General features: G+C 43.3%; 1 protein-coding gene across 1 annotated transcript in view; it reads left to right on the plus strand.

Moving 5' to 3' along the window:
* The first annotated feature begins 1,341 nt into the window (after window positions 1-1,341).
* Window positions 1,342-15,619, plus strand: part of ABL2 (ABL proto-oncogene 2, non-receptor tyrosine kinase) — a 45,467-nt gene continuing 31,189 nt past the window's right edge. Inside the window, exon 1 of the mRNA XM_085068607.1 lies at window positions 1,342-1,688. Within this exon, the coding sequence (XP_084924733.1) occupies window positions 1,511-1,688 (178 nt within the window). The 5' untranslated portion in view covers window positions 1,342-1,510. The remainder of the gene's footprint in view (window positions 1,689-15,619) is intronic.

The following is a 15,619-nucleotide window of genomic DNA, read 5'->3' on the forward strand; positions in this document are numbered from 1 at the left end:
GATGGTTTACTAATTAGTTACAGAATTGAGTGTATGTTCAATCACCCAACAAGAAGACGCTGCTGTCAACCACTCCTGGTGTTATTCACACAGCAGTGCTTTCCTGCTCCTCCTCTATGCCCTTAGCTAGGACAACAGCTCCTGGCAGGAGCCCAAGGAGTCAACCCAGAGCCTGGTAACCCTCTGAGATCACAGAACCAATTGGGTTGGAAAAGACCCCCGAGATCATCGAGTACAACCTGTGACCAAACATCACCATGTCAACCAGACTAGTTTGAGTGTCACATCCATAAACAACTCCAGACAGTGACTCCACCACCTCGCTGGGCGTTCCATTCCAATGTCTAATCATCCTTTCTGTGAAGAAATTCATCCTAATGTCCAACCTAAAAATCCCCTGGCACAGCTTTAAGACTGTGTCTTCTCACCCTTTCCCTGGTTGCTCGGGAGAAGAGGCCAACCCTCGCCTGGCTACAACAACCTCCTTGTGCATGGCTTGTGACAAACCCACTGCCTCTCCCTTCCACAGCTGGGCACATGGTCCTGCCTTCACCCTCGCACCTGCTCAGGTTTGTAGGCAAATGAGCCTGGCTGTAGCCGACAGGCAGAGCATGTTCCTTGGTCTGGGGCAGCCTCGGGGCCTCGGCCATCACTTGAGAGAGTTCAGGAAGTATTTGGACAACACTTAGGCACTTGGTGGGGTTCTTGGGGCTGTCGTGTGAAGGGCCAAGAGATGGTCTCCATGCTGACGGGTCCCTTCCAACTCAGGATGTTTTGTGATTCTCCTGTGCCACTGCCCGTGGCCAAGATGGGAGGCCTCTCCTGGGGTGTGAGCTGGCGAGTCACCTCGGTGGGCTCTTGCCCCTCAGGCCATTCCCTCGTGTGCCCACCGCCACTGGTGTGCCTGCACTTAGCAGTGCCAAGAGGATGGTGCCAGGCTCTTTTCTGTGGCGCCCAGAGACAGGAGGAGGAGCAATGGCCATAAACTAAACCACAAGAAATTCCACCTCAGCATGAGTAAGAACAACTTTACGTTGAGGGTGGCAGAGCACTACAACAGGCTGCCCAGGAGGGCGTGGAGCCCCCCTCTCTCGATACACTGAAATCCCGCCTGGAGGTGTTGCCGCGTCACCTGCTCCAGGTGACCCTGCTTTGGGCCTGGGTGATCCACCGAGACCCCTTCCAACCCAAACAGTTCAGGGATTCTGTGTGCCGCGGCGGGGCGGTCTGGGCTGGGGGGGCGGCCGCCCTCCCTCTCTCCCAGCTTCCCTTCCTCCCTCCTTCCTTTCCTCCCTCGCGCCCTCCCCTCCCTGGGCGGACCGGAGGCGGCTGCGGGAGCCGCTCCGTCCCCGCTCCGCCGGCGCTCTGTGGTTTAAGATGGCGGCGGGGGCTGCGGGGGCGAGCCCGTGAGCCCCAGCCCGGAGCTCCGCGGGAGCCGCCGGCACCGGCCGCGGGAGGACGGGAACGCGCCTGCCGGGCCGGGAGCGGCGGGATGTGAGCGCGGCCCGCCATGGGGCAGCAGGTGGGCCGCGTCGGGGAGCCGGGCGCGGGGCTCCAGCACCAGCCGCCGCCGCAGCAGCAGCAGCCGCGGGGACTGCGGGGGAGCAGCGCGGCCAGGCCGGCGGGCCGCCGGCGGGAGGCGGCCGGGCGCTCCGCAGAGGGAGGATTCAATGTTTTCACCCAGCACGGTGAGCGGCCGGGCGAGGGGGAAAGGGGCGCGATCGGCCTTCCTCCCCTCCCTCTTTTGTTGTGGTGGGTTTACTGGGGGAGGGGAGAGGCAGGCGGGGGGAGCGAGGCAGCCACGTCCCGGGGGATGCTCGACTTCGGAGGAGCTTTCCCCCCCCACCCGCTGGAGCAACGCGGCACCGCCGGGGATCGGGACTTACGGGGTTCGGTCGCTGTCACTGCGGCGATTCCGAGCTCTGGTTTTGTTTACAAAGGTAAAGGTAACATGTGCCTTTTCTGACTGTTTGCCGAGGCGTTTGTGACTTGCCGTTCTAGATCTGTGAGACTCTGTATAGCTCCTGGCAGAGCAAACAATTCCCGTGTTGACTGGGGTATTACAGCTGCCATCTGATTCTCAGTTGAAGTTTTTGCCTGTCCACTTCTATTCTTATTGCTGGAAACCAATACCGGAAATGTTTAATGTACACTACTCGTTTCTGTAACCTCTCTTAGAAGGACACCTGCAACTTCAAATCCCCTGTCGTAACCATGTTTCTTTTTTATTATACCTATTTGTGCATTATGTTAAGATGTTGCCAAGTTTTGGAAGGTAAGATCAACTGAAACCTGTCTGCCTTGACAAGCGTGTTGAGAGTAGATGTGCGGATGCATCTCAAATCATAAAGACCTGAATCAGCTCTGGAGAGCTTGGCTGGCTTGGCTTTAGGAGGAGAGAGAGTTGTCAGTGTTTATAAAGCAAGGCTGCTTCTGACAATACACGTTTTCTTTTGCTCAGTAGAATGAGTGCAGGCAAAAAGATTAAGGAACGTGCAACCAGCAGTCTAAAAGTAAATATCATCTGCTGTGACTGCTGACATGTAAGTATCTATCAAAACAAGAACACAGCACTAAATCTGGTTCTTAAAAATCTCAGTGTTATCACAGCTTTTGAATTCAGGGAGCAGTATCAGTTTTAAAACCGAAACAGAACATGCTTGCTGAGTGCCTGACCCACAATTAAAACTAAGAGTTGTTATTTTATTGCATCTTTCAACCTTAGTGTCACCAGCTTCACGTTTTACTCTGTATTTTTGTACATTAAAAGGCACTTTGGGTAAAACATTCCTGTCATAGACTGCACATTCACAGTGTTAAGAATCTCGGAAGTTATGCACATACCCCACTTCTTTCTGTGGGGCGTGTCTAAGTCTTTAGTAGCAGAGTAAGAATGCTGTAGAGATTGCTACATGCACCCCTCCTAATGTCAAATAGCCTGACTTTTCTTGTTTTTGTACCAAGATGACTGTTTGGTTCCTGCTCTTACAAGGCAAGGACAGAAAGGACGTTTGTGGGAAGTGCAGTACAGCATGTGGAGATGTGTAGTGACTTCCCAATAAGAGTTGACATTGACTCAAGCACTTCTTTTCATTATTGCTGCATGTTTTGGTAGTAATTTAGTTCAGCATCCTGAACAAATCTTTCTGGCTCCTCCCCCACCCTGCTAAATTTCAAAGGTAGAAGGTAGGGAGAATTATTGACATGTAGTGGCAGGGAAATTGAGAAGAAAAGCTTTCTGAAGCATGCTTGCACAGCAAGAAGACAAATTATGGGCCCTGCCAGCCCTTCTGCTCTGTCTTCCATAGAACTAGAAATGAGAATGATCCTGGAAGGCTAATGCACTGAGTAAAATTGTTCAGTGCCACATAACAAGAACATAGCTCTTGGATAACAGCAATGGATTCTTTCAAAATAATTTCTCTACTGTTTATATGGCTTAGGTTATCTGCTTTAGTGATAAGGCAATGGATGTAGCTTTTCTTGGGGTCTTGTTTCTTCTGTTACATTATTTGCAGACTGCAAATGAAGATGTGTCTTAACAAAATCCAGCTTTTTATTGTTAGGTTATGTAGAAGCAGTGGGGCCTTTTGGCAACCCAGTTTTTGAGAGTTTCAGGGCAGGCTTCAAACTACTGTTCTGTCTCTGTGAATACCTCAGCTGTGTTAAATTGTTCCCTGATTCCATTCACATTGTACTAGGAATGAGTGAAGGAGTCAGAATTAATAAGCTGTACCAAATGCTAGTAAAAGTTGGATACCTTTTTTAATCCTTGGGCAATAACTAAAATGTATGTAGTGTTCCCAAATCTGGAGTTCACTTTCTTTGTCAGAGACGCTGCTTCCTGTGATCCTGACTCTCCTTGTCCAACTTGTATTCTTATTTATCCTTTGATGACCTTGCTCTCCTGTTTTACTTAGCCAGCAGCAAGCCAGGTTTTCTTTAAGTGAGTCATATGCTTCTGCTGCAGAGATGCTTTGGTTGCTGGTGTTATTACTTGATCCAGATTCCTCTTTCCTAGTAATTTCTTTCTGAACCCGACCTTCCATTATGTTTCTGGGACATGTATTCATAGTGTATGAAGAGTGATAGCAGAAGCACAGGGTTAGCACTCTTGGACCAGTGACTAAACCAGCCAGTCACAGGATGAGCCTGGATTATCTCCCTCCCTTGGCTTTCCTTGATGCAGTCATGGATGTGAAGAAGACAACCTGTTGACTGTGTGAGAGCCTTGCAGGTATAAATCCCTGCCTCATCTCATGTTGGCAGCTTTCCTACCACATTGTGCCAGCAGCAAACCTTGTTAAGTACTCCTGCCAAAGTTCATTTTGATGGGTTGCTTCTTCTGGATTGTTATGCAAAGGATGGAAATAAACAATGTTTTCAGCCTCACACCTATTTTGCTGCAGGATTTTGGAGAGCAGTTTAAGCAAATCAATGAAATGTAAACCCCTTTTCGCTAAGCTACTGGAAATCAGAGAAATATTTCCACTCAGCTAACTTGAACCATAGATGTCCTTGAAAAATCAAGAGATTAAGTAGAGCCAGTTTGTCCCTTGCTTGTTTGCTGTATTGTGTGGAAAAAGCTCTACAGGAGAGGAACTACAGGCACTACCTACTGCAGCATGTACTTTTGGAAGAAGCAAGAAGATATGTTCTGTTTTATGGAAAAAACAAGGAGATCTGTGTTGTGGCACCCCACTATTTCCATCATGAGAACAGACACCTAGACTGCTAGGACTTTCAGCTCACTGTGGTATTGAGTCCTGTGAGCACTGCTATGATGTTGAGTAGGAAAGCCCTGAGCAAGCTGATACGCTGGTGTGATCCATTAGTTGTGGAGCAGAGTTCTCCGGGATGCAAAAAGATAATAATAGAATTAGCAGTCTTCTGCAATTAGCCCTTCAAAACACCCCTTTGTGAGTATTCCTGGCATGTGGTCAGTGACTTATAAAAGCAGGCAATGGATCATCAGCATGTTGATTGCTGTTAATGTACTAGAAAGAAAGAGTGTAAACACAAGACTTGTTCAAGCTCTGGTGTTTTCACATGTGCTCCATAGGAATTCACAAGTACCACAGGGACAACAACTCGATAGGGAAGAGCTGCAGTGACCAGTAGTTATGGTCAAACTCTTACAGATCACTGCAACCAGAAAAGGCAAGAAGTACTTGATGCCATTACCTGCTTTCCCTTCCAGAGGAGGAACAGGGAGAGTAGGGGGAAGGTTATCTCTTCATCCTTTCAGAAATGTGTTTGAGGAAAGGGGTACAAGCAACAACAACCAACAACTTCCAAGTTGCACAGACTCTACTCGGCTCCTCGCACGACCTTTGAGCAGTGACACTCCTAGTTTTCTGTCAGAAGAGCACTGATAACAGCCTACTGTACCAAGATACTCTTTGGAATGGTGTTAGCATGCTTTTCATCTCCAAAAAGACTTGCTGAGTGTTGTAGAGCACATACTGCAGGAAAATCAGATTATTTAAATCCTGACTGGGAAGCCTTTGCAATACCTGTTTGCAATACTGCTGCAGTTGCCTTGGTGATATATTTTGGGGTAGCGGAAGGCTCTGCCACACTTGAGCTTTTGATCCAGCAGGCACAGGACGTTTGTTCCCTGTTTTGTTTTCTAGAGGAGGGGTTTAGCAACCTTTTACTATGTGCATCAAGGTCAGGCAAGATAAGCCTATACTTTTAAAAATAAAGTTATCATTAAAGCTCCCCTAAGGCAGTCAGAGTGCTATGACACATGATAAAAACATTCTAAAATAGGAAGAAGCATAAATAACACTGTCCCTTTGAAATTCACTGAAACTGAAGGGCTGGATGCAGGAAAATGGAAAGAAGGAGAGAAAATAGGGTCAGTTTAACAACTGCACTTTGTGGACTGCCTAAAAATGTTCTTTATTTTTCATCCCAGTGAAATGCAGCAAGCTTGGGCCAGAGCTACTTGCCCACAGACTTTCCTGTCAGTAAATGCCCTGTGCAGATGGAATATAATCACTGTATTCAGTGCCTAGCTTTTTGTACTGTAAATCAGAAATCTTGTGGGACCATAATGTATAAATAACTCTTAACTAATTATTTGGGGAATAAAGGATAGCTCAGCTGAGTGTCTAGAGGAACATCCCTTGTAGAACATGATTTTATAGGCGTGTTCTCTATTGCATCCTTTTCCATGATATCTAAATTATTCCTGCAGATCCATTGCATTAAATAGTGATTTTTATACCTTGTGTTAAGCTGGGACTTTTGCATAATGAATTTTGCAAATGAGAGGAGACTGCCAACTCGATGGAAGGCACAATATGATACTGACTACTGATCTAATTCTTTTCGCATGGACAGGGAACACAGTCTGAAGAAGGCAATACTGAAATGAAGTTACTTCAAAAGGTTTTACTCAGAACCAACTTAAAAATCAAATTTCAAAGGCCAGACATATCTCCAACTTCTCAGTTCTCCCCATGTAGCAGATGGTGTGGTACAAGTTGTTCTAGCAATATTTCACAAACTTGTTATTGCTTGCAAGTGCAATGTTTTGCAAAAAAAACCCAAAAAATTGTGGGATTTTTTTGGAATTAAGGACATGACCAAGTGAGCAAATTGGTGGGAAATGAACGTATAAGTCTTTGCACACACAAACAAATTGTTACAAGTGGCTTAAATGGTCTTTTTTTAATCTAGTGGGATTGCCAGCTCCCATAGTTAGAATGGGGAGAGTTGGACTATCTCCTGGAGATGCTCTAGCAGGGTTGGCTTTGGGAATATTTTATGGCTGGTACTGATTTCAGATTCTGGGACAGTAAGCTGGAAATCGCATTTTCTCTGGTGTCCAGGAGGAGTGACCTGCTCTGTTTGTTCGTTCCTAAAGCAGGCCAGTCCTTGCTGAAGTCAAACTGTACTTTTTAGGTCTTTGTTTTATAGCTAAAGCCAGACGATCATTAGCATGATTTATTCTAGCTCATTTCTCTTAGTTGTCACAACTTAATGTTTCCAGTATACTTGCTATCCATAAACTGCCTTCTAAGTACTGCTGACAGCTGACTAATTTACAGTCGTAAGAAACTACCAAAATCCAACTAAATCAACTAATCCAACATAAACCAAGAAACAGCAGTTTATACTTAGTCCAGTATGGATGCGTGGGGAAGTTGTTAAAAGTAATACAGTTGGGTTTTGTCTGGTGACTTGCAGAGCCATTTTCACCTGGTTGTATTTCAGAAAGCCAAGGATGGATGACCACAGACCAAAGCCTCATGTACATTCCGTTTCCAACCTGATCTCCCAAATCTCTGCTTGCCAAACCGTTAGCAGTACTTTCAACAGCCTGTAATTAAGAGTGATGCAAAGCTTGTAGTGCAAATGGCCCCAGGACTGGCTCTGCAGGTGAATCTGCAATGCAGGCATAGAGTTTCCTTCTTAACAGCATTCAGAACAGTATTTACTGGTAAGGAAATATTTCTCATAGTTGTTTGGGCCACCACCAGCCTCTCTCCCTCCATGCAGCAGGAAAGAAAAGCTTGTGCTGAGGGGTAGCACCATTGATTTGCATGGTCTGAGGTCGTGGTTCTCTCACCATTACTGCATCATCCCTCACAGTTCTCTGGCTTTGTGGTTACAAAATACTTTATTTTGAAGGCTGATCTTGGTATTACCCATAGAGATTATTCTCTCTAGAATAAGTGACACTTACAAAACCATTGAGGCTTCCTGTTGGTAACGCCGTAAACCACAACAACAAAGCTTAGTTATATTACCCATATCTCCTTAGGAAGTTGCCTGCGCTTTGTGGCCTCTCTTTAGAGACATGTGCATCTCTCAGTATGATTGCTTGTCTGCAGCTGGGTATAAATTAACTTTTTAATAGGTGGCTTTCAGTGTCAGCTAATTCAGCAGAGGAGTTGAAAAAAAAGCAGCCCTAAGATAACTTTGCCTTTTTTGAGGGGGAGAAAAAGATGTACAGAAATACTTCACTAAAAATTAAATTAGTTTTATTTCAATCTTCTGGTGCTCTTTAGAGGTCAGTTAAACATACTTCTTTTAAGACTGAACTTTTCAAGGAATTCTCTTCCTCTTCTTCTATCTTTCCCACCCAGACATTGTCCTTAGGATCTTAGTATTATGAAGATTAAAGATAAGATTACTAGTATTACTTAAATTAAAAATAACTACATGTATTAATAAATTTAGAGCTTCACTTTCATTAATTTGAGAGTTTTCTAAGACAATAGTGATGTAAGAATTGGGACTACAAATGTGTAAGAAAAGAAAGAAACACTCATTTTTGTATAGGGCAGTTCTGCTGCCTCATCTTTTAATTTTTAATGCTACTGGGTTGGATTTTGGTCTCTTTCCTGGTTTGTTTGGTGTTTTCTTATTTTTATTACTACTGAAGTGAAACTGAAGTAGCTGCTTCTTGTTATAAGCTATATATGCCAAAGACATACGAACCATCTCTCCCTGCTTTTGGGTCAAATTAGCAATTGAATTATAGGATAAGAGGAGGAGAGCATGCTGGACTTGTGACCCTGTGCACCTCCCTGTCCATTTTTCCTTTGTTTATTTTATGATAATCCCAACAACAAAGCATCAAATATGTCTTGGCTAATCCTATTTGTTGTCATCTCAGCTAAGATCAGCACCATGGCTAATTTTGAAACAGATATCAGGCTTGCTTCTGGTTGAAAGAAATCATGTGAATATTTTCTGAATTATATGAATATTATACATCTTGGAGCATGTAGCATAGATCATGAAGTGTTCCTGTTTTTCAGATTCTGTGTTCAATTAGACTCATATTTTTTTTAGAAGTTGGCTGTAGAGAATAGTGTGCCTTAGCAAAGACACCAAAACACACAGGAATTGCAAAGTGAAGAGACTTTTCTCCATCACAAATCTGTGTACATGGCCTAGGGTAGGAGCTTGTTTAAATATTGTCATAGCCAAGTAGATTGGTATTATCTCCTACATTAACCCTAAATATCAGGAGTCTAAAAGGTGTTTGCAGAGCATAGATCTGTTTTCTAGACAAAACCCCAAAATATTTGTGCATTCTAATTTCATAGCACCTGGATTGTAAAGATAACCCTTCAAACCCAAGCTGGAGCGTAAATTAATATAATGAAGCCTTCCTTAGCTTGCAGGGTCAGCTCAGTTTTTCAAGATTATGTCCAAGCCTTTGCTGCTCAGGGTTGGCTTTGCTAACCAGCAGTGTCACAGAGTTAACAAGACTGTTCAGTTTTACTGCTGCTATTCAAAAACCCGTGGGAGGCTGCACGACTGATGAGAATATCAATTTTGCATTGCTGCTTAGGAAAGCCAAGAGCAGAAGTAGAGAGAAGATACAGCTATACTGGTACTTCTGAAAATTCCTTAATAATAGAGGGAAACTGGAGAGATTATTTAGATTGGCCTTGAAGGGTTTTAAAAAGAAGTAATTTTAAAGTGTTATTTTCAGCCAGCAATCTGTCAAAATTGACCAATTAATGAAAGTATGTATGACTGTTTAGCAGTAAAAAAGCCTATTTATGCAAATCTTTTAAAAATTAATACAAATTGGGTCATCTAGGAAGAAGGAAATGGATTCTAAGAGATATGAATAACCTTGAAGGTGGTTTGAATAGTGACATAGCTTCCTTCCTCCATTAGGTCACTGGGTGCAGCAGAGCTCAAGGTTATACTGGCCTGAGCTGTTTGGCGTAAACATGGACTTGATGCTCATGTTTAATGCAGTTTTTTCTTAAAAGACAGGTTTGAATTGTAAAGATTTTCTGTGTTCACCATTCCCTTCAGTACAAGCAAAAAAGAAACAGCATCCATTGTCTGAGAGCTGATTTGTGGTTCATTTTCTCTTGTAAATTAATTTTTTTTCATCTATAAACTGACAAATAAAACCTTGCAGTCTAATAGGTGGCAGGTCTCACACTCAGTCCCTAGATACTAAAGTTAAAATAGCAAGTTTTTAAAACTTAACTGTGAATTGCTGAGTGTCCTGTGTCTGATCCTTGGAATATTGCTGATTTTAATAAGTGCAGTCTTGGTAAAGTTGCTCTGACAGTGGCAACTTGGTGAAGGCATAAGGGCTGGGGTAGAGGCAAGACCTTGAACAGGTGCTCTGAAAGTGGTTTCTTTGAACACTTTGTGGTGATATCACTCAATTCTGGTTTGTTTTTAAACCTCCCTTTCACAGACTTGGATGGGTAAGCCTGATGAGCTTTATCATTTGTGGCAGTAACATACCTGAATAGTGAGAGCCACCTCTCTCGCAGGCCCCAGAGGATTCCTGTGCTCTCTCCTGCCTCGGAAGATGAGTGGGGTTTTGGGAGGTTTTGTCATCTGTTTCTGAGGCAGGGAGATGTGTAAGCTTGGGGAGGGATAAACTGAGCTTGTGTAATCAATACCAGTGTGAAACCTGTGCTCTGGCCTAATTACTCAGTGAAGCACAGCAAAGTACTTTTTCAGTGGTTGTCAATTGTATGCTCACTGTTTGGGGTCATAGTTGTTGGGTTTACATAATTTTGATTTATGTCGGTTGTTTTTTTAATCCCAAGAATAAACAGAGAAAGCAGAGGTACTTTATGAGATTTAAAAGGCTTTATCTACAGAAGATCCTTAGAACAAATAGGAAAATGGTAGTGTTCTGTACTGGTAGTGTTTCAAGTTATATTTAGTCTTTTTTTTTTAAATTCAGGATCTTAAAAACCCCCTGTGGAGATTAGGGTTTGCAACGTAAATGTGAGGAAGGATCTGATTTTTATGTTAGAAGAAACTGAGATTTTTTTTTTTAACTAATCTAGTAAATTTGAGCCTGTATGAACTACAGAAGAACAACAAGCCCATTTTTCATTTTTTTTTTTTCCTCCAGAGGTGCATTAGCTGCCTCAGGATTGATGTGCAAACTCAGTGGGTACTCAAATGATCATTGGAGTGGCCTGGCCAGCCATAGCTGTCCTGTGAGACAGAAGTCTAGCAGGTCTATCCCTTGTTACATCTGTTCTGTTAGAAAATGTTTTCAGTTTTAAGTCACCATAAATAAATACATTGGAATTCTTTAGGGGTAAAATATTCATAAAGAAAGCACTGTCCTAAATCCGACTCATTGTTTGTATGGTAATTCTTGCATTAAGTTAGAAGTACAGATGTGCTGTGAAAAGTTGGAATAGGCCACAGGGCTTAAGTCTGTCAAAGCTGAGGTTGTCTGTAGTTTTGTGCAGAAATTCTAATTCTTGTTTTGGTGTGAATATGCCTGTATATATTCCATCTACTTTGTTGTCAAATGGTTAAGCTAAATTTGAACGAGACACTTAGTACATGTCTTTCCATCCACACACATGCTTGCACTGTGACAGCAGAAGTGCAGTGACATTTTCTGTGTGCCATGTAAGCATTTTTAATTTAAAAAAGCACATTTTCCTCATTTAGTGGTTGGTGGCAAAGCCTAGAACTGCTCCTAGGTGCAGGCTGGCTCTGTAATAATGCTCAGCCGGGCTCCCAGTACCTGCTCTGCCCCAGCTGGGCACTCAGCCCTGCTGTTACTCTCACTCGCTGTTGGGGCTGTAGGGCATGGAATGCTCAAGACAACCTAATTCCAGGCTATGGAGGCTCAGGTGAGCTGTGCTGGTTTTGCTGTCACACCTGGGGGAATGAGATCCCCAGGTGCTGATTATTGGGCTACTTTCTGCTGTGTATCAGCTGCTTCAGAGCTACTGAGGCTGTGTATGCCAGGAGGGGTTTTGTTCCTGCACAAGAGCAGCACTTGACCGTGAGGAGCCTCTCAGACAGCCTTTCCTTCTCCACACAAAGCTCACCTTGTTCTGCTGGAGAGGCAAGCAGGCTCTGAAACCCTGCGTGCTCAGCGGGGAGCAGGTGAGATGGAGAGGGCACAACTGCTGCCCTGCCCGGGCAGCCTGAGCACACAGGGCCTTCAGTTTAAACTGTTACATTTTTGACTAACAAGGTAAAAGGATCGATTGCAGCTGCTCATGCTGAAAATTATTTCCAGCCTGCCACGAGGGGGTGCTCCAATGCCTTCATTTATCCATTGCTAAAGGGTTTTCCACTAGGAAAAGGGCGGGGGGGTTGTTATTTAACGTTACTGTGTTACAATGCAGCGTTTTAGGGAAGTGTTGGGTTATGAAAGCAGGCAGGATCCACACAGCAAAAGGCAGATGTGGCTGTATTACGATGTAACAATACGTGTTTATTTTGCTTTTGCCTTTGAGATCTGGACTGCTTCCTTTTTTAGTTGTTTTGTTTCTGTTGGGCTATATCCTAGTTAACTTCATCTGCCAGGAAGGGAAGTTTCCCAACTTGTTTATGTGCAAGTATGCAGACAGCTTTCGTGCATGGAAGGACATTAAGTCTGATACTTTTGCTGGGTAATCTGAGTACTCAAATTAAGAGTCACTTCTCATTGCTTCTGTGCACATCTCATCTGTAAAATTGCAATAATGCTCGCTTGGTTTATGGAGCTAGTTAGACTTAATTTTGGCATAAACAAACACAGGAAAGCTGTCTGCAGGCTAAATTAAATGTTCAGTCATACACTCTTGTCTCATCCTGTAGGCTTTGGAGAAATGTGTTTGTTGTGGCTCTAGCCTGTGTTTCAAAACACTTGTGGCGTGGTAATAGGTCCAAGGGAAGGGTAATGTCTGTGTTAATTGTTGGACTTGAAAAGGAAGCTCAAAGCACTGTGCTTTGCTCAATTTTATCTCTCAAAAATCCATAAAGAGACTGAAGCTACAGTGAATTATCAACAGAGAGAGAGAACTGTAGAGTAATGTCTTGACTCTTTAGCAGTAGACAAATACAAAGGGAATTGCAGTAAGCATTCATGCGCTTGGGTTGTTTGCTGGGATCTCTGCAAAGTGATCCCAAACCTGGTGTTAAAGGGGTGGAATTACCAAAAAATAAGATCACCTGACACTACAGTGGTATTAGCCTTTGACTGCTCAGCTGTGGGGTAGTTGTTACACTACATTGGGAAACATTTATGTTTTTTCTAAACGTCACTTAGTATTCCCTCTAATACAAGCGAGTGAAAAGCTGTGTTGAAAGAAACACGTTAATCAGTCCTAAAACAGACTCTCTAGAAAGGAGACATGAAAACCTGTTTAAAATGCAGCCAAAGCAGACTTCCTGTCTTGCATACTGTCATGCAAAAGCAAAGGCATGGCTTCTGGTATGCTGTAGATGTCCTTTTTTTCTCCCCCAAACTTTCTTGGCTTGCTACAAAGTTGAGATCTTAGATGCATTTCAGGCCTTGGCATCTGGTTTGTTACAGCTCCCCACGTGTTATTTCCTCTTACAGAAAAACACCCTTCATCACAAGGTTACCCCCTGAGCTGCAGGGAGGTGGGCTTGTAATTTTTGAAACTTAACAGAAGTTATTACACAAACAACATCTGTCTGTTACTAGAGAAGCAGACTTTAGTATACAGAATTAACTGTTGTGGTACACCAAAGTGAAGGTTGCAACTCCAAGGATTTCTCTTGTGCTTTTAGAAATTAGATAATGGTCCTTTGTGTTGGTAACAAGTGTCATTCCATGGACAATATGGGGTGAAATGAAGATGTCTGGGGCTTAAGGGGAAACAGAATTGAATGCCCAGGAGTTGGTGCTGGTGACTGAGTCAGGAGAGCAATTTCCTTTCCTCAGAGCATTTAGCATTCTTACACAGCTGGTGTCTTATATGGAGCCACATCTGTTCTGAAAATGAGACAGGTGATGCACAATGTCTTCCTCTCTGACTGTTCGCCCTTAGTTTGTTCCCAAATTCATTGCCTTTGCTGACAAAGGATGTCAGCTCTAGAACCAGGATTACAGACATGCAGGAATTGGAGAAAAGAGTTTCTCCCTGTGAAGGTATCATCTTTATAAATATATATGTTGGCATGAGTAAAAATCCCTGCAGTTAGAAAAACTGTTTTCCATAGTAGTTAGCTATTTAATCTATTTTTTTTTTCTGCACTGATAGAGTAGTAAGTTTATAAAAGGAAGACTGTTTTGTCATACAGATAAGTGAAGCACAAACCCACCACATGGTTTATGCAACAGCAGAACTATGGATGCAGCACCCTTTCTACAGGCCCATGCTCTCTTTTCCAAGTTGGACTGTAGAGGCTATTATGCTTTGCTCTATGACAGGTTTTCTTCCCTTTTTTAATGCTTTAACTCAAAGCTATGAGTTAGAGGAGGAGTTTTTGTTTAGAGAACATCAGTAGTTGGGACAGTAGCTGTTTTCAGAGTTTTTTATGTCTTTGACTGAAAGTGTTGTTTATTAGTTAGATACTGTGAGTGTTTTGTAATGAAAGCTGCGAGTGTTGCACTTCAGGAAGGATCACTGATCGCTTTGAGTCCTGCTGTGCCATAGCTTCCAAATGTTTAGGAAATGACTTGGCCTTTGCTTTAGACCTTCTTCATAGTACAAATTTGTCCTACTACTCTGTAGGGCTGTCAAAAGAATAAAACATCAGAACTGCAAGACACTCAATATATCAAGTGCTACAAAAATATCCTGTGTAGTATCATATCATAATATTAGCATGCCCTGACTGAGAATGTTGTGTAGGCTGTGAATTTAATGTGTCTCAGAATAGGCATTTACTGCTGGGTAGAGCATGGTTAGCAACAGTGAGGGGAGTCACCCACAAAGCAGGTAGAGCCTCAGCAAAAACCTGGAATTTAATACATCCTATTGCTCTTCCATCTTTCAATTGCTAGTAAAATGTTTAAGCAAAAATTGTGGATCTTACTGTTTAGTTACCTGAGCAGGGGAGATAATTACCTGCTAGAGGGTTTGGAAATAAATCTTACTAGAATACATATCCTCACTGGAAAATCGTCGTTGCATCTTGTCACAAATCTGGCAAGCAACAATCCAGGTTTAGAAGAACCTCACAGTTTGGGGTTAAATACTCATGCTGCTGTTTCCTGACTGCCTCTTGACAAAAAGAGCAGGCACGTCACTGTGTGGCATGTGTGCTCTCTCACCTTTGTATGGTAGCACTCATGCAACTTTAAATCTGAAAAAAATGTGCCTACACACCTCGTTCTCAGGAGGAATGCTGTATGCCTCCAGAGACAGCTGCACAATTAGCATGTGTGTCTGCCAGGGTCTGTGCTCTGCATAGTGATCCCCACCCCAACGCTCCAGACAAAAACAGGAGATGAATCTCAGCAGCTGCAGAAGGTTCAGTTTATGAATCTTAATTAGAGTTAGGAATTGTTGGAGGTGTTTCTTTTCATAATTCTCTAGTAATGATTGTAAAGGCTACATATCCCAGTTCAGGTTGTCAGGGTAATGCTAATGTCTTTATAGGGGAGATGGCTGATCCTGTGTGGGTGCCACATCCCACATCCCTCTGAACATAAATAATGGACCATATTGTTTTTCTGTGCCCTACCAGGGTGCTCTCAATTGTCCTTCCTCTTTTCCCCTGCCCAAGTTACACCTGTTTTTGCACACGTTGGTTTTTCAAGTTGTATTTCTTCTTTGAGAGGAGAGTACCACCCTTATGTGGTGTGCTGCTCTTATAACATTGGCAAAACTCCCACTAAAACTGGTTTGAGACCTCCACACCCAGACCTGATTATTTTTCCTTTCCAGTTTAA

This window comes from Lichenostomus cassidix, chromosome 8 (genome assembly GCF_008360975.1).
Source record: "Lichenostomus cassidix isolate B80296 chromosome 8, HeHo_3.0, whole genome shotgun sequence".
NCBI classification, from domain to species: domain Eukaryota; kingdom Metazoa; phylum Chordata; class Aves; order Passeriformes; family Meliphagidae; genus Lichenostomus; species Lichenostomus cassidix.